This window comes from Rhinatrema bivittatum, chromosome 9 (assembly GCF_901001135.1).
Source record: "Rhinatrema bivittatum chromosome 9, aRhiBiv1.1, whole genome shotgun sequence".
NCBI classification, from domain to species: domain Eukaryota; kingdom Metazoa; phylum Chordata; class Amphibia; order Gymnophiona; family Rhinatrematidae; genus Rhinatrema; species Rhinatrema bivittatum.
Window position 1 is genome coordinate 124,508,088 of NC_042623.1, and position 22,164 is coordinate 124,530,251.

The following is a 22,164-nucleotide window of genomic DNA, read 5'->3' on the forward strand; positions in this document are numbered from 1 at the left end:
TTCTGTTCCATCGCGGCTTGGGAATGTAGCGCTGAAGAATATACGCCCAGCACAATATGCGCTCAATAATATGCGGCAGCAATCTGCGCTTAATAGAACAGGCGCTCAATAATATGCGGCAGCAATATGCGCTTAAAAGGAACAGGCGCTCAATAATATGCGGCAGCAATATACGCTTAATACAACAGGCGCTCAATAATATGCGGCAGCAATATACACTTGATACAACAGGCGCTCAATAATATGCGGCAGCAATATACGCTCAATGATATCCAATATGCGCTCTTTAGTATGCGGTCAGCCATATACGCACAATGATATACAATATGTGCTCATTAGTATGCGGTCAGCAATATACGCACAATGATATACAATATGTGCTCCTTAGTATGCGGTCAGCCATATACGCTCAATGATATACAATATGTGCTCCTTAGTATGCGGTCAGCCATATACGCTCAATGATATACAATATGTGCTCATTAGTATGCGGTCAGCCATATACGCTCAATGATATCCAAAAGGCGCCTATCATGGGCGCTCAATACCTTAACAAAGCCGACAAAATGGCGACCTCCGCGGCGTGCCGGATACAGGCAATGCCGCCGATCCTCGTACCTCGGAGACCAAAAGCAAGAGATGTACGCCTTACCTGATCCTCGGCGCTTCCCGGCTGAAACCCGGGCGGTCTCCGGCTGCGGGAGGAGAGGGGAAATACCTTCACCGCCGTGCTTGAGGAATGCAACCGCTGCTTCCCAAGTCCACGCCGGGACCGAGGCGCCTCTTAGCCCACCCAAGCCTCGCTCGGGGGCTGGGGTCCCTGCCGCGATTCGGCCACCGGACCGAGGCCAAAACCTCCGAGGGATCGCGGAAATCACCCCGGGAAACTGAACTGGGGGAGGGACCGAATGGTATCACCGCATGAGTGCGGGGCTCGATGTTCCTGTAGAAATGTAGTAAGTAGAAAATAGAAAGTAGATTGGAAACACGCTCAGCGAGCGTGCAGGCTCTCCAAACTGCTTTGGAGACGGAAATTACTGAAGAGCTTCACTTCCTGTGGGGATATATGTACCCGTGCTGACGTCAGATCCGTCTCCAACTGCTAGCACGAGCACACTATACCCACTTGTTCTGAGTCCATCTGGCTACACGACAGGAAAGTGTTAATTATTTATCCCTAGAGTAGAAATGGAATCCCGTTGCTCTTGTGGGTTGTTTGGAAATTGATACATGTATCTTTTTTTTTTTTTCTTTTCTACACATAGAATGCCTGGGGGTGGGGGGAAGGGAAGGTTTAAAACATCAAGAGAGACTTATTGTTTTTGTTACTACTATACTGCTTCAATGCATCTTCTCTCTCTCTATTTTGTATTTACATAAATGTATTGATGCTCTGTTTTTCAATATTGCTTTCTATTGGTAATAAGGTTTACAGTCTCTCTGATGGAAAAAAATCAACATGTTTAATACAAAAAAGTAATAAAAATAGAAAAGAAAACCTGCACAGAAAATGTTTCCAGTCTCCATGTACTGTTAAGACAATTTCCAGAGGTGTGAGCTGCTGGAAGAGGAACTGCCCAGAAAGTCACCTTTCAAGCTGGCTATATTAAAGGGCAGATTTATTCTAGTAATAAGGCTCAATGTACATGTTTGTATCCAAACTATGGAGAAGCAGGCTATAAATACTTTTAAATAAATAAATGTATTTTATTTTCTAAAAGCTCATCCATCTCAGCGGATTACAATACAACATACATTCAACAATAACAGTTCACTAACAGCAAACAGCCACAATTACATAAGAGAATTATTCCTTACCTGCTAATTTTCGTAATGGCTGCCATTCCCGTGTCGGCCGGGAACGGGGCCGACCCCCTGCAGAGGCTGGCGGGCGTTTGCGCGAGAAGCAGACTGCCCCTGAGGCCTCGAGGTGCCCTCCCCAATGGGGAGGCACCGCGAACAGAGGCCTTCCTGGGAGAGCCGCGAGCCGGGCTCCCCACAAGCATGACATCGCTATGTATGCGGCATGGAGGTAAAACAGATTTAAAAAAAAAAAAAAATGCCTCCGAAAGCTGCCAGCAGCGAGAGAACACAGAAACAAGCAAATTCAGCGCTGCTACCTGTCAGAAAACGACCCACTCTCCCGTTAAAGTTGTTTTTTGTTTTTTTTTCAGTCAGAGGAATGGCGCATCTCTGCAACTGTTAGGCTGCCCCGAGGAAGAAACGGCATCTCAGGACAGCAGGGGGTCACGGAGAGAGGTTGGACCACCAACGTTCAACCCTAAGGCAGCTGAAATACTGGCTGTAAAGAAATAACTAAACCCTTAACCCAAAACAACAGAATAAGATAAGAAGGAATGTACAAGACAGATCTGTCACTGAAAGCAAAGTTCTGCCTGCAAGTCTCCAGAGAAGCTGAACACTGAGGCTTTTTTTTTTTTTTTTTTTAACTTTATAACTATGATCCATCCAAGGAAAGGATTAGAGAAAAACAACGAACAAAAAATTTCTGTAAACTATCCTCTCAATGAACTGGGGAACTGAAGGTGCAACCTGCCATCTGCTGGAGTCAGAGAAATACTGAAGGTTTACAGAGGGTGCACCAGTTTGAGAGCATGCCCTCTCAGTTTTTGCTCTGACTCCATCTGCTGGAAGAGGGGAGGGGGGGGGGGGGGAACAACCCACGGTCTGGACTGATCCTGGTACGTACAGGGAATAGTTGCTACACAGTAGCTACTTGTCAAACTCCCCCATGACAGAGTCTCATAGGTTGGATCCCAGGCCAAAGCTAAAATACACTCAACATAAGCCAATGAGAAGAAAAAAAAAAAAAGAAAAAGATAGCTTTCTAAAATGAAGCAGATCTGTTTTAGGATGCAACTCATCAGGAAGACTATCCTATAAAGGAACTGCTATGTGAAAAAAAGTGATAAAATGTTATTTATTTTATAGCTAATCGTGTCACAGTCCTTATATTTACAAACTATATCGTGTTGAACCATTGGCGCAATATATATCACAAACATATATACCAATAATGTCCAATTAATTATTGCTTTTCCCCAGAACCTATAGTCTAAATATATTGACCATCATAATAGGTGTCATCGTATAGCTTAATTAACGCTTTAATACTCCACCTTCTGTTTAATCATTGGTCACTATTTTTCTTCTTTTCTTGATGTGAACATATCACCTCTATTGTGCTTTTTTTTTTTGCAAAACATATCAGGTGAGTACTTAGCTGAATAGATGAAAGACATAGTGACAAGAATAAGAGATAAAGGCATCCAAGAGAAAAGCATGTTCCTGTACAGGGTACTAATGCAGCACAACCAACACTGATAATAGCTATCAGACAAGAAGCCTACCAAACAAGAAAAAAAAATGGTGGCAGACTCATTGCAAAAAGGAATTACAGCATAGAGTCAGGAGCACTGGCAATTAAGAAGTGAAAACCAGTAGAGTTCACCCCCATTTTCTCCTAAGGAATGCCTGCAGCATGTTTTAAGAGAAAGTACAGATTCAATTGAATCATGACCAAGCTTTTCAGAGTATATTGAAGAGCTATTAGCCAAGGAGGATGTTTTCCCTTCCTATTCTACCCTCAAATACAACCCCAATACCCAAGGATCTAGAGAGGGGATCCCACAAGGCCAGTTTAGGGGTACTTCAGAGTTTATTTAGGGGCTGATGCAATAATGTTCATGGAAAGTGGGCGCTGACTTTTAAGCGCCCGTTTTTTTAATGCTCGCATGGCGCTCACATTAGGGGGTGGATTAGCACCTATTTAACCCGCGTCAGACAGCGGGTTAAACAGTGCGCTCAGCTGAGCGCACTGTATTGCATCAGCCCCTTAGATTTTTTTATATTCCGCTTTTCGCACTTTAAGCACTTCAAAGCGGATTACATTCAGTTACTGTAGGTATTTCCTTTAACGCATGGCACGATGCAAATTTGGAAAAGGAAAGGAGTTTGGGGTGGGATTTCTGGCCAAGCAGGCTGGCTTCGCAATTTGTGAAGCCATATCACACAGTTTTAACGCAGGAAATAACTACACGTGCATGTTATAAAATCCAGGGTCAGCGTGCACAAGGAGGTCCACACTTGTACAGCTTGTGCGCGCCAAGGCGCGCAGCCTTGCTCCATTCCCTCCCCCCCCCCACCTTCCCCTCCCTAACCCGCCCCCCAGCCCTACTACAAACCCCCCTTATCTTTAACTGATAAGTTGCACCTGCCTCTGGGCAGGCATAGGTTATGCGCGCCAGCCGACAGCCGGCCCGCGATCCTGGGCTCAGCGGCAAAAGGCCGCTGTGCCTGGAGGCTCGGCCCCACCCCACCCCGCCCCCTTTTTCAAGCCCCGTGTCCCGAGGCTTGCATGCGTCGCCAGGCCTATGCAAAATAGGCTCGGTGCGTGCAGAAGCAGATTCTCGGGGTTACGAGTGTAACCCTTTGAAAATCCGCCCCTATGTGTGGCGCAAACCTAACACTACCCATTCCTCAGCAAACACTATCCCAACAGTTATAAATGGGGGTAGGAGCATCATGATGTAAGGATGCTTTTCCTCAGCGGGACTGGGCATCTTGTTAAAACTGAAGGACAGATGGATGGTACAACATTCATGGAGATACTGCAAGACAACCTGTTTCAGTCTGCTAAAAAACTAGAACTTGGGAGACAGTTCACCTTTCAGCAGGCAATGATCCCATGCACAAGGCCAAAGCAACACTGGAGTGGTTGAACTAAAAGGTGAATGCTCTACAATGCCAAGTCAAAGTCCAGACCTCAAGCCAATTGAGAATCTGTGTACTATTTGAAAATTGCAGTCCATAAGCATCATTCAACCAACCTGAACAACCTGGAGCAAATCTGCCAGGAAGAATGGACAAAAATCATTCCCTAGCACTGTGCAAAGCTGGTAGAAAGTTACCCCAATAGACTTAAAGCTGTTATTGCAGCAAAAGGTGGAGCTACCAAAGACTAGCCTGAAGGGGTTGAATGCAAGCAGCATTTCAGTTTTTATTTTACAAAAAATGTAGAGAAATAATGAATTGTGACTTTGAAAATTAACTTTAAGAGCATACTGGTTTCAATAAACATACTGTTGGACCAATCAGTGTAAAAGTGTCATTTGTAATTGACACAAACTTCCTGACATTTAGGGGGTTGAATATTTTTGCAAGCCTCTGTATTGTAGTACCTAATCCTCGCACCAGCATTCATGCATCAAATGTTGCAGTTATTTCCAGAAGGGAAGGATATACAGCCCTGGACACCTTACAAACTCCAATAGCAGCATTTGTATCTAGGAAATATAACTTTTGAAACTATATTTTTATGAAAATAAAAATGATCACTTGAACCTTAACCATGCACTCAGAGCAATCCCCCCTCCCCACCACCATTCCAATAAATTCACCCCTGTTACACCAATGCTAATTGCTCTCATTATATTACTATTTATGCTGTCTATTTATGCTATTTAACTATGCTACCCATCCCTATTACCCTCTCTATTACAAAATATACCTAATGATAATTGTTACACTGTTACTCTAATATTTACTACTATTTACTATTTATTTTGCTACACCATTATTATTTATGCTATCTTTTTGGCACTGTTTTTTACCCATGTTGCTACTATAACTTCCTATGACATTTTTCTGATCATTTACTGTACCTGTCAAATTATTTGTAAACCGATGTGATATGTAAATCAAACACCGGTATATAAAAACAAATAAGTAAATGAATTACATTTCCCATTTATTGACAAATGTTCCTTTTAACCTGAGCAGAGACCTGTTGATACCTCTCTCTCCACCTACCACTTCTCCAATCATTTCATTTTGAATTGCTAGAATGGTGCCAGACAGAAAAAAGTGTCAGCAACCCCCCATGCAAGTTAGAACAAACATTTATATTTTAAGTCATTTTATATTTATCCATTACTTGTAATTCATCACAAGAAATGATGGAAATCATGCCATTCTATTGCCATGTAAAAGGATATTTTCAAGTTCAGGTATTGTACAGCATATTTTATCTACTTATTGACATTTATTTAGGCGTTTTATAAACCATCGTTCCAACAGATCACCACAATGGTTTACAAAATCAGCATAGCATTCTGGTTTGACATTCATTCAGCACTGCAGCGTTCATATACTGGCTCATATTCACACATTTTCTAGGTCAACACTACAGTAAATACGAATACTAATTCTACTATTATTTCACTTTACATCATTCAGTACTTATTGTTCACCCTAACATTATCTCTGGTACCGGTAGTGGGGTTATCGGCAGATTGGTATTTTTACGTTAAATCATATGCATCTCTCCTTTCTAGGAGTTCCGCAAGGCTCCTCCCTCTCACCTATGCTTTTTAACATTTACCTTCTCCCTCTCTACCAACTGTAAACCAATCTGAACCTAAAATACTTTTTATACGCAGACGATGTCCAGATTGTCATCCCCCTCAAAGAACCATCACAAAAACTCTAGAATTCTGGGAAAAATACCTGCTAGAAATCAACTGCCTCCTCTCCAGCCTAAACTTAATCCTAAATTCTTCAAAAAGCGAACTCCTTCTCATATCCCCGGAAAACAGCAACATCACTTCAAATCCACCAGCCAACTTACAATTAGCACAAGTAAGAGACCTGGGAGCTATCACTGATAATCGGCTAAACATGAAATCATTTATTAACCAAACTACCAAGGACTGCTTTCATAAACTTCACATCTTAAAAAGAATAAAACCACTTTTCCACTCTCATGACTACAGAACTATCCTGCAAGCAATAATCTTCTCTAAATTAGATTATTGCAACTCTTTATTATGAGGTCTCCCCTCATCTCACACTGAACCTCTTCAGATTGTTCAAAACACGGCAGCCAGAATATTGACAAACACAAGGAGAAGAGATCACATATCTCCAATCCTCAAAGACCTACATTGGTTACCAATTCACTATAGAATTATATATAAGTCCATTACCACGACCTACAAAGCCATCCATCAATGCTCGCCGCTCAACCTACAAATCCCATTCAGAAAACACATCTCCTCCAGACCCAGAGAGTCCTATAGAGAATCTCTACAGGTACCACACTCTAAAACCTCTCATCATATAACCTTCAGAGACAGGGCATTCTCCACAGCAGGACTACCTCTTTGGAACTCCATTCCACCGGATCTACGACAGGAACCATGCCTTCCAACATTCAGAAAAAGACTCAAAACGTGGCTATTTCAAAAAGCCTTTCCAGATCCCAACTGAACCGTAACTAACCATTTAATAGAGCCTTAACTCATCATTAACAGACTCTCAGACTTTACCTCAACACAATAAAATAACAAAACTGCAAAACACCATAACCTAGCAAATACCAAAAATTTTGTAAATTTTGTTGGTTCTGTTAAACTTCCTATCGCCTTTTCTGCTCCCAGTTGTGTATTTCCCTGTTTTATTGTAACTGCAACGTTTTTAGTTCAACACCTTTTAATGTTTTTTGTTGTATCTTCTTTTGACACCCCTTTGTTAATTGTAAACCGGCATGATGTGATACCTATCGCGAATGCTGGTATAGAAAAAACACAAATAAATAAATGTTTTCAGTTCACGTTTGAAACTTTGTTATCTGACATCAAAAGTACATAGGATTTTGCAGACTTAAGAAATTAGTGTATAGTAAATGTTCATGCTAAATTTTTATTTTTTTTTGCATACAGAAAAATATCAACTTGAATGTACAAAATCAGCATATTGCTGTTTAAGGTCTTCTTAGTTAACTTGGGGTCTAAATTCCAAAGCTGCAATAAGATTTTAATGTATAAAGCCTACATTTACCACATACCATTTTATTCATTTAGGAGCTATGCACTGTCATTTTTCTATCTTAAAAAAATCTTACCACAGTTTCATGCTTTAATATTAAAGTTGTAAACATGCTTAATATAAAATCTCATTTCTCCAATCCTCAATGCATAGTAACTATATATTTTTTTAAGAGGAAAAAAAAAAATAGTATGATTAATATGCCCCATAAATGATAGCAAATCAGTGGGTAAAGACAACATTTTTTCCCCACTGATTTTTTTTTCTCTTTTTGTTATAACACACCAAGATAGTCTTCAGTTTTTATTTTGGATCCTGGGACTAAGGTCCCTACCCTTAAAGTACACAAAAAACGTTTGCAGGCATATGAAAGCTGTTGCAGGCATTGTAGTGCAGTGGTCATGCTTTCATTTCATATGATACTGTACCTGAACATAATGTGCTGCCATGCTGCATGTTAATAAAACAAAGACAAATATTAGCTTCAACAAGATAATTACCAAGGCGAAATTCTAGATATGGTATTTTATAACTAGGCAAAACTTTTAAAGGAAACCTATTATATCAAATCATTATGGAACAAGCTATTAACATCCAATTAAAAATATTCTAATATAAAACTTATAGAATATTCAAATACAAGGCTCGATTCATCCAAATTCAAGGCTTAGAATACATTTCCGGCAGAAAATTTATTTTCCAAATTAAACAAATATTCACACCCTATAATAACACAAATGAATACACACAGACACAGCTCAGAGTCCCTGCATACCTCTGAAAAAATAAATCCAATTTAATGTACATGCCTTTTTAAACTGGGCCCTGCTCTGAATTGTATAATATAAGTTCCCTTATAATAGGCATTAATCTGATTTCTTTTTGGATATGTAGCATCACTCTCCTGATGTCCCAAACATCTAGAACTGGGTGAAGAAAACTATTTGAGCATGCTCCTGCCAAAGACATCTCCTTGAACTAAGAGTAAGAAGCCAAAAATGTTTGGCCACATTTCAATCACCACATTGGTTCATAAGTGGACAGCGTGGCAAGCCTGTGGGGGAATGAATGCTGGATGTATAGCACTTCCACTTGTATTTTGTAATAGTGACACAAATATGGCTCTACTGTACTCTCTGCCTTTCCCTCACTCCTTTACCACCAGCAAAATGCACTTCAAGAAGGACACTGCTTGCAAACATTAAATTTCAGATCTTTGCACAACTAGAAAACGTCGTTCTTCCCTCTATTACACCTAGCATACCACACCTTAACATCTTTAAAAATATATCGTAAAAGGGTGAGGAGAAAAAAAAAAAAGTGACCATCCTCCATCTCATATCCCCTTGAAGTAGTGAAGCATCTCATAGGAAATCTCTGCTCTTTCATGAACAGTACAGGTATAATGAAGTACTGCGAGACAGACAATCACTGCATTTAAAAACAAAACAGACAGACTGGTTCTATGGTTTAAGTAACAGCATTGTTATGAAGGTTCCTGGGCAAGGCTCAGGGGATCCAAGTTCACATCGCTTTCAGCTGAGGCCGGTCAGACCTGGGAGTGCCACACAGGTAGTGCGGTCAAGCCCAGGGAGGGAGGATTGCTGCCATTGTGGCTACACCTGCTTAACTTTAATTTTTCAGACTATGCCAGAGAAGTCAGGATCCTTTTACTGGTTCAAAGATCCTCCCAGATATTGGACCAATTATAAGGCCTGCGGGCTGCTCAGTGCCCTTAGAAGGGTCCATGAGGGTACATCTTGCCAGAAAAGAAGATAAGGGAGGGATATAAAACTGGGTGCATCATGTTTAGTTAAGTGGTAAGCACATGATTTTCTGTTATATTGTTTGTATCAATAGCAGTATGTGCAGCAGTTTATTGGGGAAGGCTCATATGACTGCATGCCTGCTGTATTCGTTTCATGCATGCAACACAAGCACAGTTGTCACATTTCATGTTTCTACTCCATTGATGTGCTGTCTGTTCTTTATGCATAGAATCATAGGTTTTGGCTGTTTACCATAGGTTTACTGTGTTCTATTGTGATAGGGTTTGGAGGATTCATTTTGCTTTTCAGTAATATACTTGCACATTTGTTCTTCAAAGTGCTACCAGTTTTCCTTTTCTCTTTTTAACTGATTTGATTGAACTCTGTAAGCATGATGTTCACCATGTGCCTTGTCTATGGTAAGGTAAGGTTTGGTTTAAGTGGCTTCCCTTCTTTTTCAGCCACATGACTAATACTGCTGTAGGAGAAAAATAAACAGCAGCCAAAATATCCAGAGGGGCCCACTAAACTTCCCACAGTAGCAGTAGTGAAGGAGGCAGAGAAACCAACCCCCATCATACCCTTAAGCATGCCAAAAGGGAAAAAAAAAAAGTTATATTCTTATATTTCTAGCATGTGATATCAGTTCCAGTATGAACTCACCTGTGCAGTGGAGTGTGTGAATTGTGTGGTAGATATGACAGCATGTAGTTGAGCTACCTATATGAATGGCTAGTAAGTGTGAATGGCTCAATATTTTCATACGCAGCTATGCATTATAATAGTACTGCATGTGTTTTCATCTTTTACATTCTTAGAAATATATATTAATCACAGATATGTGTGGAACAAAGTGCTGAGAGATGTATCAATATCAGAAGTGCTTGCATGCATGTAGAATAGCATATTACTGTGAGTGAGCTTGAAAGAGAGGGAGTAAAAATGTGAATATAAGGAAAACTATTTAGATTAGGCTAAAAGATAGTATTCACATTGAAGATTAGACAGATATACCATAAGAGCTAGACTGCAGCTTTTTAAAAGGCAAGCAGTGTGATCCCCAGTCGAAAAAGCATTACTGGCCCAGCAGCTTTCCAAGATAAATAATAAACACTAACTAAAAATGTTTTATTTAGTTCATGCCTTTTCATTGGTAGCTCAAACTGAATTACATTCAGATACAATAGGTATTTTCCTATCCTCAGAGGGCTTAACAATTTAACAGGCCGATACAGTAAAATCGGCAGGAGAGCCAGCGCTCTGAGGCAAGCGCCCGCTCAGGCCACTCTTCTGGGTGCACGATCCAGTATTTAAATGAGGGCCCGCAGTAAAAAGAGGCGCTAGGGACACTAGTGCGTCCCTAGCGCCTCCTTTTTGACAGGAGCGGCGACTGTCAGCGGGTTTGACAGCCGATGCTGGTTCTCAAACCCGCTGACAGCCACAGGTTCGGAAAACGGACGCCGGCAAAATTGAGCATCCATCTTCCAAACCGCAGGCCATGGGCAGATTTTTAAATTTTTTTTTAATTTTGGGGCCTCCGATTTAATATCACTATGATATTAAGTCGGAGGGTGTACAGAAGAGTAGTTTTTTCTGATTTTCTGTACACTTTCCCAGTGCCGGCAGAAACTAACGCCAGACTTTGGGCAGGCGTTAATTTCTGAAAGTAAAATGTGCGGCTTGGCTGCACATTTTACTTTCTGTATGGCGCGGGAATAAATAATAGGCCCATCAACATACATTTGCATGCTGCGGGTGCTATTAGTTTCGGGGGGATTGGCTGCGCGTTTTCGACACGCTATTACCCATACTGTATAAGGGGTAAGAACAGCGCGTTGAAAACGTGCGGCCAATCACGGAGCACACTGTAATGTATCAGCCTGTAAGTTAGTAACTAATAGGCCCATTAATATACATTTGCATGCTGCGGGCGCTATTAGTTTCGGGGGGGGGGGGTGTTTGGCGCCGCGTTCGACGCGCTATTCTTACCCTTATACACCGAGCGCACTGTAATGTATCGGCCTGTAAGTTAGTACCTGAGATAATGGAGGGTGAACTAACTTGCCCAAGGTCACACAGCATCAGCAGGATTTGAACCCTGGTTTCTCTAGTTCTCAGCCTGCTTTGTCTAGCTACTATGCTAACAATAGTTAAAAGTTAGTTTTCCTAATTTTTCCACAAATATTAAATTTTAAATGACAAAAAAAAAACCAACCAAAAAAAAACCCACCTCACAATTCACTTGGATAAAAGCTAATGGGAAAGCAGAGTTCTTACCTGTAACAGGTGTTCTCCTAGGACAGCAGGATGTTAGACTTCACATTTGGGCGACATCAGATGAAGCCCAGCATGGAAAACTTTGACTGGTACACTGAGCATGCCCAGCATGACACTATCTGCACATTCATACATGTGGCGTCCCTCTTTGGTCTCGTAAAAGAATTCATGAGTGACAAACTTTAAAAAATAACGCAAGAGAACCCAACTCCCTGGGGTGGAAGGCAGGTTTCCAGAGGACTAACATCCTGCTGTCCTAGGAGAACACTTGTTACAGGTAAGCAACTCTGCTTTCTTCTAGGACAAGCAGGATGGTAGTCCTCACATGTGGGTGTGAATACCAAGCTACAGGCTGCTCCCAGATACAATGACCAACAGCCACTAACTGGGTGCCAATGGGCACAAGAAACTTCAGTACTTTTGGTAACAGAGGGAGGCAGCCTGAATCCTAACAATGGGCACTAGGTAGGGAGAGTTGGGTTTAAGGCTGGAAGATATTGCAAAGGACAGATTGGCCGAAGCTACTGTCGTGCCAACCATTCTTGTCCAAGTAGTAGTGGGCAGTGATCTTGTGTAAGGAACTACACGTTGCAGCCCTGCAGATTTTGGCAATTGCAACTGCCCGCAAGTGGGCTAACGCCACCATAGCTCTCACAGAATGAGCCTCGACACGGCCTCCAAGCTGAAGGCCCGCCTGCGCATAGCAGAAGGAGATACAGTCCGCCAGCCAGTTGGACAGAGTTTGCTTGCCCACCGCAACTCCCAATCTATTCCTGTCAAAAAATATGAAGAGTTGTGTGGACTGCCTGTGGCCTGCTGTGCATTCTAAATAGAAAGCTAAGGCCCTCTTGCAATCCAAACTGTGCAGCACCCATTCACCCTGATGTGAATGAGGCCTCGGAAAGAAGGTAGGTAGAATGATTGAGATGAAAATCAGTCACCACCTCAGGCAGGAACTTAGGATGCATACACGAACCACCCTATCATGAAATAATTTTGTGTAGGGCAGATACGTAACCAAGACCTGAAGCTCACAGACCCTGTGAGCTGAAGTGACCACTACCAGAAGAGAACCTTCCAGGTGAGGAACTTCAGAATGCAGGAGCGCAAAGGCTCGAAAGGATCTCACACGTGCCGCATCAATACTACTTTGAGGTCCCAGGACACAACAGGAGGCCAGAGGGAGGCTTCAGCTAAAGCAGACCCCACAAAAAATTGCCCTACTAAGAGCTGCACAGAGATGGACGTACCAGCAACACCCTGATGGTAAGCACCAATAGCACTCAGGTGTACCCTGACCAAATTGCTTTTCGACCCAACCTCAGAGATGCCACAAATAGTCCAGCAGCTTTGGAGTGGGTCAGGTGAATGGTCCAAGCCATGACCCTCACACCAGACTAAGAACCTCTTCCATTTCAGTCTGTAAGACTTCCTGTTGGAAGGCTTCCTAGATGCAACCAGGATCTGAGACACATCAGAGAGGTCAAAGGACTGCAGGACTAGCCTCTCAATATCCAGGCCATCAAAGCTAATGACCTGAGGCTCGTATGGCGCAGCCTGCCCTGATCCAGTGTAATATGATTGGGGGGTCCCCAGACTGATTGGATCTCTGATCAACAGGTCCCACAATAGGGAGCCACAAGGATCATGGTCCCCTTCTCCTGCTGGAGCTTCAAGAGAGTCTTCATTACCAGTGGAAGCTGAGATTATGCATACAGAAGACCCTTGCCCCAGTGGCTGGTGAAGACATCAAAGGTTGTAATCCGTCTGCCCTGTATAGGGAGCAGAAGTGGCTCACTCTGCTCTCACAAGGGGAGGCAAAGAGGTCTACATCAGGGGTTCCTCACAGATGAAATGTCCATTTGATCTAGCACCCACTCATGCGGTTGGAATGCTTGACTCAGGCAACCACATTCTCTGTCCCTGCCAGGTACACTACTCTTAGGAGCTTGCCTTGTGACAGAGCCCAGGCTCATATCTGCACCACCTCTTAGAGGAGGAATGAACCAGTACCCCCCTGTTTATGTACCACATTGCCAACTGATTGTCTTTGTGGGACAAGCAATCCCGCAAGCTCTAGGAAGTTGATCTGGCATTGAGATTCTTGAGCTAACCAATGACCTTGGGTATGGAGGATGTCCACATGCACACCCCCCCCCCAAACCAGGGCTGCAATGTCCACTGAACTCTGTGCATGCACAGATGGGTCAGGGGGGTAACAGACAGATGCTGCCATGTGACCCAGAAGACACAGCAGAAGGCGAGCTGAAACCTGCCGGCTTCGGCGGACCAAACTCGCAGTGCTCGATCTTTGGGCAGGAATGCCCTGGCATGCATTGTATCCAGTCTGGCCCTAATAAATCCTAGGCATGGTGTTGGGATGAGATGGGACTTGGGGTAATTGATAAACCCTAGAGTTTGCAGCATCACAATGAATAGATTGAGTGCACGTAGCACACTCTGAGTGGCACTCTTGACCAGCCAGTCATCGAGGTAGGGGAACCTCCTACCTAGTTGTGGGGGTGCAACTCCACAACTGCTAGGCACTTGGTGAAAACACGAGGGTCCAACACAAGGCCAAATGGCAACACTCTGTACTGGAAGTGTTCCCTGCCAATAATAAATAGGAGATACTTCCTGTGACCAGGGAAGATCTTGATGTGGGCATCTTAAGTTGAGGGAGCACAGCCAGTCTCCATTTTGCAGGAGTGGGATCAGGGTGCCCAGAGAGACCATCCTGAACTTTTCTCTTTGAAGAAACTTGTTCAAGGCTCTGAGGTCAAGAATAGGGTGGAGGCCCCCTGTTTTTTTGGTATCAGGAAATACTGAGAGTAGAGCTCCCGTCCTTGCTGATGCAGAGGAACAGGCTCAATGGCTCCAGCCGTTAGAAGGGTGGAGAGCTCTGTCAAAAGTATTTCCTGATGAACAGATGAGGCCCACAATGGATATGGGGGAGAGTCCGCAGGGACATCCCTGAAGTTTAGCCTGTACCCTTGGCAAACCATGGAGAGAACCCACTGGTCCAGCAAAAAGACGCAGCTTGCCCCCAACTGGAGGGCAGGTTACCAAGGGTATGGCAGTCTAGCTCATGCTCCCCGCTCCCACTCAAAACCTCATGGCGGGGCTCTGCTGGGGGGCTGGCTGAGTCCTGGTGGCCCTCTGATGCCTGGAGCGACCTCTGAAGCCATGCATGGCGTGGCGTGCATGCCCTCGAGGAAGGAGGGTAATATTTTCTCTGGCAATAGAAGGACTTCCTAGAGCCTTGTAATGAGGATTTTCTGACTGAGGACGGCAGGTCAGAGGTACTGGTGTAAAGGTGCTGAAGGGTTTCATGATGGTCCTTCTGCTGGGCCACCGCATCCCTGACCTTATCCCCAAAGAGATTCTCCCCAGTGCAGGGCAGATCTGCCAGCTTCTCCTGGACCTCCCCTTGAAGGTCCAAGGCATGGAGCCAGGCCATCCTTCGGGCGCCAATGCCCGCTGTGGCCACCCTAGCCACCATCTCAAAATCATCATAGGTGGATCTCAGCTCATGTTTACCCATCTCCAGACCCTGCTGTACCACCACCAAAAAGGAATCCTGCTGCTATTAAGGCAGGGGCTCTGATAGTATACCAGAACTTGTGGAAGCAAGTCCAGGAACTAAGTCATATATAGTTGGTAGGAGGCAATGCAAGCGATAAGCATAGCGCCCCTGGTAGACCTTCCTACCCAGAGTGTCCAACGTCCGATGTTCCCAACCTGGAGGAGCAGAGGCGTGGGTGCAGAGCACTTGGCTTTCTTGAGGGAGGACTCCACCACAACAGATTGATGCAGGAGGTGTCATCTCTCAAACCCCAATGCTTGTTGCACTAAGTAAATTGCATCCGCCTTCCGATTGACTGGAGGAACAGTCACAGGATGTTCCCTGATCCTAAGGAGTAGCTCCTTAAAAATGTCAAGGACTGGCACCACCACTATTTCCTTTGGGGCATTCAAACTGGAGGACTTCCAGCATTTTGTGCTGGGCATCCTCCTCAGTCAGAAGCTGAAATAAGATGGCCTCTGTCATTGCCTGGACAAAGCCCGCAAAGGAAAGGTCTTCCAGGAGGGGACCTACGCCTCTCGCCCAGCAGAGATGGTTCCAAGAAAGGTTGCCTCAGTCATCTGAAGAGAATTCTGAGCTATCATCCCCCCACGGATCATATGGAGCTCCTCCTCACTAAGGTCCCCGGAGGGCCGATGTGGAGGGTCCCTGCCCAAGCCTCTCAGTTTGGGCACCTTGGGCATCAATGGCCCCACAACCCCCAATGGCCTGGGGCCAGAAGCAGGGAAAACAGCCACAGAACTGGCATCTCCGTGGGTGTCATTGGCAGCAACAATTCTTCCTCCTTGGAGGACCCAATGGAAAATCACTCTGGAAGAGGACATCGGTGTCCACTGGAGCACCGATGATACCCCTGGCACAGGTCGCGTGAGAAGTATGACCAAAAGGATGTCTAGATGCTCGAGCAGGGATGCCAAGAGATGGTGCAGGCTCCCTCACCAGTATGGGAACCAGTGCAGATTGTGGCTTGATACCCCGCAGGGCTTGTAGCACCGCTAGCTGAACCCTGCGATCCAACTCCTCTTGAAAGTCCACTGAAGAAAGAATGGACTGAAGAGCAGGAGGAGGCATCACCAGAGCCTCCTCAGAGCCCTGCATCAATGGGGAATACCTGGGACTCTCTGGTCTGATAGAGGCCTAGGCCTCCTCTCCTCAGGGTTGTTTTGGTGCCGGTACAGCATACACTGGTGCCGCACCAGACGGATGCCTTGTAAGGATGGTGACCAGCAACGTCCCTCTGTGCTCGCCCTGGTTCTTCCCTGGCGTAGAAGGCGGCGAAGATCCCAATATCTTGGAATGCGAGAACACCAGAAATGGTCTATCTCCAAGCCCCTCTCTCTCGAGAGGGTCCCAATGGAGAAGCAGAGAGGACAGCATATCCAGCAGCTCCCTGCAGGCTCCCGGTGTCAACACCCCAATGTCAGAGTAGATGGGTCAGACTTTGTGCCCAAAAAGCTTTTCGATCTTATCCAGCTGAGAGCAACAGCCTTTGGGGGTCATTTGATCACAGAAAGCATACCCCCGGACGTCATGCTATGCCTCCAGGCAGAGGATACAAACCTGATGTGGATCAGTGATAGACATGGTCCGTGGACACTGGGGGCATCATTGAAAACCAGTCCCCATAAACAGCCGGCCAGCGGTCAATGGCTGGCAGCCAAAAAGAAGTGACCCACCAGGAATCGACCGCAACAAGGGGAAAAATTCAACCTACCATGCCGCAGGAAGGACACCGAACGGTGTAAGAGAGACCCAGCGCAGAGACCACCGAAAAACCAATGGAAAGACTTAAAAAAAAAAAAAAACCAAAAGGAAAGAGCAGAGCTCTACTACCATGAGGCAAACACTTAGTGGGAAAAAAAGACTGAAGACAGACCCCATGTGGACGTGCGGATAGTGGCATGCTGGGTATCCTCAGTGTGCCAGTCAAAGTTTTCCGTGCCGGGCTCCATCTGATGTCACTCACATGTGAAGACTACCATCCTGCTTGCCCTAGGAGAAACAAAATATTGCTCTAGTGCAAACTTAAGTGAGGATCAAGTAAAATATATTGTTTCAGATGTGAATAAGAGAAATTTAGGTGAATAGATGTTCACAGACATTAGGCAGTTTTTGATACAGAGAAATAAGGTTTGCAGTGAAGCTTGCTTACTGGGGGTCCAAATCTGTATAGCCCCTACTGTTATCCCTTATTATTAAGCTTTTGGAGTCCTACTGCTTTTTGCCATCCCCTTTTTGTGATGTGTCTCAGGGGTATAAATTGCACTCCATGCATGTGCAAAGGGTATTTCTACTTACCCAGTGGATTGATCAAGGACTCTGGTGAGCCTCCACATTTACATAGAAACATAGAAATGACGGCAGAAGAAGACCAATCGGCCCATCCAGTCTGCCCAGCAAGCTTCACACTTCTTTCCTTTCATACTTATCTGTTTCTCTTGGCTCTTAGCAACCCTTGGTTCTATTTCCCTTTCGCCCCCACCATTAATGCAGAGAGCAGTGATGGAGCTGCATCCAAGTGAAATATCAAGCTTGATTAGTTAGGGGTAGTAACCGCCACAACAAGCAAGCTACACCCATACTTATTTGTTTACCCAGACTATGTTATTCAGCCCTTATTGGTTGTTTTTCTTCTCCCCTGCCGTTGAAGCAGAGAGCTATGCTGGATATGCGTGAAGTATTAGTTTTTCTTCTCCCCTGCCGTTGAAGCAGAGAGCTATGCTGGATATGTATTGAAAGTGAAGTATGCATTGAAAGCCACATTAACTATCAACAAATATTGAATAAGCCTAATAATTGGTAATACCTATAGCCTATGAACTCTCCGTTAATTTTACATACTCTTACCCACCCCTGTTTTGTTTTGTTTTTTAATTTGGAGATGGCAGCCCTCCATCCTTCCGCTCCGTGAAGGTGGAACACCAACCACTGGCCACTGGCATCCCGCTCCGTGAATGCCTCTGTGGCTACTGCCGCTCCGTGCAGTGTTTTGCTGCCTCCTCTTTATACACGTCCTCTAGACCTGATGGATCCACAGTGTTTATCCCACGCCCCTTTGAAGTCCTTCACAGTTTTGGACTTCACCACTTCCTCCGGAAGGGCATTCCAGGCATCCACCACTCTCTACGTGAAGAAATACTTCCTGACATTGGTTCTTAGTCTTCCTCCCTGGAGCCTCAGCTCGTGACCTCTGGTTCTGCTGATTTTTTTCTGACGGAAAAGGTTTGTCGTTGTCTTTGGATCGTTAAAGTTTTTCAAGTATCTGAAGGTCTGAATCATATCACCCCTGCTCCTCCTTTCCTCCAGGGTATACATATTTAGATTCTTCAATCTCTCCTCGTATGACATCCGATGACCCTCCACCTTTCTGGTCGCCCTTCTCTGTACCGCTTCCATCTTGTCTCTGTCTCTTTGTAGATACGGTCTCCAGAACTTAACACAGTACTCCAGGTGAGGCCTCACCAAGGACCTGTACAAGGGGATAATCACTTCCCTTTTCTTACTCTATATTCCTCTCTCTATGCAGCCCAGCATTCTTCTGGCTTTTGCTATCGCCTTGTCGCATTGTTTTGCAGACTTCATATCATTAGACACTATAACCCCTAGGTCTCTCTCCTGCTCCATGCACATCAGCCTTCCCCCCCCAATCGAATACAGTTCATTCGGATTTCCACTCCCCATATGCATGACTTTGCACTTCTTGGCATTGAATCTCAGCTGCCATATCTTCGACCACTCTTCCAGTTTCCTTAAATCTAGTCTCATTCTCTCCACTCCTTCCGGCGTGTCCACTCTGTTGCAGATCTTAGTGTCATCCGCAAAAAGACATCTTACCTTCTATCCCGTTCGCAATGTCGCTCACAAAGATATTGAGCAGGACCGGTCCCAACACCGATCCTTGCGATACACCACTTAAAATCGCTCTCTCTTCAGAGAAAGTTCCATTTACCATCACACAAGATGCCAGGAAAGGGAGTTTGAAGTACATTTGAGGAGTTTGGAGATGAAGATTGTTGGAGAGAAGAGTTTTTGCTTTTGCAATCCTGTAGTACAGCTTGGTTTTGAAGGGCTGAGTGTTTGGGTTTTACCTCTGCACCCAGTTAACAGCAAAAGGTGAGGAGCTATGGGGATAGAGTTTTGCAATAAGCTTTGGAAATTTTTGAAATTAGTTTTGCAGTCTCCCCTTGCTGTAGTAATCAGAAGTTGGCTATTTTATATCACACAGCACAGACAGATGGTAAGAGACCAGACCCAGCTTAGGGATTCCCACAAAAACAAAAGGGTGGTCAAAGTTGTCAGAGTCCACAAAAATATTAAAGTTGCAAAAAAGACAGAATTTATTCACAGCTTTAGGATGGCACCGTGAAGAATCTTTCAGTCCCCCACGACCAGTAAGCCATGGGTGGAGGCTTCACACTTTTATAAGAGTAGCTTGGAGACTTTTTTGGAGACATTTTTGAACAAAGGAATTTTGCTAGTCTACTCTTGTTTGGAAGCTGATTGTTGAAAAGAATACCCTACCCCTCTAGGGGGAAGAGATTATAGACAAGGACACTGGTTCAGTTCCAGGAAGGAGAGAGTATAGATGTGGCATCATGGATAAAGAAACTACAGCTAGTGTAGTCATGATTTTCATCTTGCTATTTATGATATTTGCTTTCTTACCTTTGATCATGCTTTTTAATTTGAACACCATTGGACCCCATGCTTTATTCCAGTGACCTTTCCTACTAGAAACCTCTTCAACTGTAAATATTCACTAACCAGAAAGTGTGGGGTGAGAGCTTAATGCCAGAGGCTCTGTTGCTTACTACTGCACCAGAACTCTGAAGTTTCTACCTTCCCCCCCAGCTGGATGAACCTCAGCATTCCCAAGAGCTGCTGCGAGACATATTTGAGTAAAAGAGGTCTGGGACAGTAATGGATAGACCTGGGAATTGTGCAACCCCCTTCGTTCAGTGCACCCCACCAAGACAGTGTTACATCTGTATCAAATTCTTGCCTTCCAGGTTGGCAGCACTTTTTCCTGAACTGCTCCCAATTGTTTTGCTGAACCTGTCCCACTGTCTGAAAAAAAATTTTTTTTTAAACTAAGTCCAGGTCTTTCTGGAAAAATCTAATCCCGCTCAATGTACATGTTAGTAGGCAAAGTGAAGAGTGCAAATGAGCATCTGATAGTTCATTTTTCTAAGACAGTGATTAATATCTCCCTAACATTTTGTGAAGGTTACTATCCAGTGTTTTTCCCCAGATAGCCACCCTCCAGAACACAAAGTGAATTTGGATGAATCAAGCCAATAGTTAAGAATGCATATTCATCTGATAAATATATTGTATGCATAGCAGTTTTTGTGTCAGACCTGCAAATCAGCTTCCAAAGGGAAGAATGAACAATGCTATTACTTAGTTGTAGCTAGGTAAACCAAAAGAAACCCTGACAGTTTAAGAACTGATTCTTCAAACAGGTTGTGAAATCATCAGCAATCTCAATGTTCTTTCAGTTTTATTGATAAGGCTTTGAAAGCCCAATTTTATTAATTAAAAAATTAAATAGGATTACATACTCTGCCAGGTTAACTAGTCTAAAACTATTATTCTTTCACATGTCCTTCAGTTTTGTATTCTAATATTTGTTAAACTAATCCAATTAGTATTACATGTACATTTTAGAAACAGAAAAAATGTTACTTACTGCGCTTCTGTGAAACTGCCTGTAAACAAGCTGTGACAATATCACAGTTCTTCTGCATCTTGTGTAAAAGTCTGTCTTTTTGTTTTAACTGACGAATCAGCTTTGCAGACTGAACACCAATTCTGTAATTCACTTCTTGTCGTATTGCTTTCAGTTCATTGATATCTATCAAAAGAAAAAAAAGCATTCTGACAAGTCAACCAAAAAAAAAAATCCTCACACATCAGCATATACTTTTCATATACAACTGTACTTACAAATGAAAAAAGTCCCTAGTCCTCCTAGCACAGGCTACTGAAGATTTCAGCTAGCAACCATCATCTTGCATTTAACCAAAGGCTGAAATCCACCATAATTATTTAGCTTCTCTCTCCCCATATCTCCTGCATACCTGTGAATGAAATAGGCTTTCAATTTCTACTTTAAGTGTGCTGTTTTCATAGTAAATTATGGATAATTTTAAAGCTGTATTCTACTAGCACAGTCAGAAGTGGTCTTTTCTCACTTTTTCTGGCTGCCCTCCATTATCGCTGACTAGCATTTGCCTCCCTCACCATACCTCCTGTTTTTCTTACACACACAGTCTTGTTAATGAAAGGGAAGGATCTCTGTAATCTTACTTTACAAGGTACCTAAGATATTGTATCCTTGCAGTTATAAGGAGCAATTAGTATGAAAAGTTTTATTGGTACAGAAACAAAATGTAGTGCAAGTAATGGCATGTGAAGTGTAACACTGGAGCAACCGTTTTAACTTCTGAAGGATGCAGTATTGTCTAGTGTGTCCTATTGTTAGATGGAGGACAGCGATTGCTTAAGGAAAATCTCAGAGTCAATGATAGAAGAGACAGATGAAGGCAGAAGCCTACAGTACAGGAAACTGAAGAATAATGTCAGATCATCCTAGAAGATGAAGAAACATCTTCTAGTGGGGAAACTATCAGAGCAAAATGGCTGGGATATTACTGGACAATTTTAAAAACCTACCAGGAT

General features: G+C 43.7%; 1 protein-coding gene across 2 annotated transcripts in view; it reads right to left on the reverse strand.

The window, feature by feature from the left end:
• The window catches only part of TBC1D30 (TBC1 domain family member 30), a 301,699-nt gene that overhangs the window by 217,938 nt on the left and 61,597 nt on the right, over positions 1-22,164 (reverse strand). For both annotated transcript variants that reach the window (XM_029615714.1, XM_029615713.1), the window contains exon 2: positions 21,173-21,337. In XM_029615714.1, the coding sequence (XP_029471574.1) occupies positions 21,173-21,337 (165 nt within the window). The remainder of the gene's footprint in view (positions 1-21,172; positions 21,338-22,164) is intronic.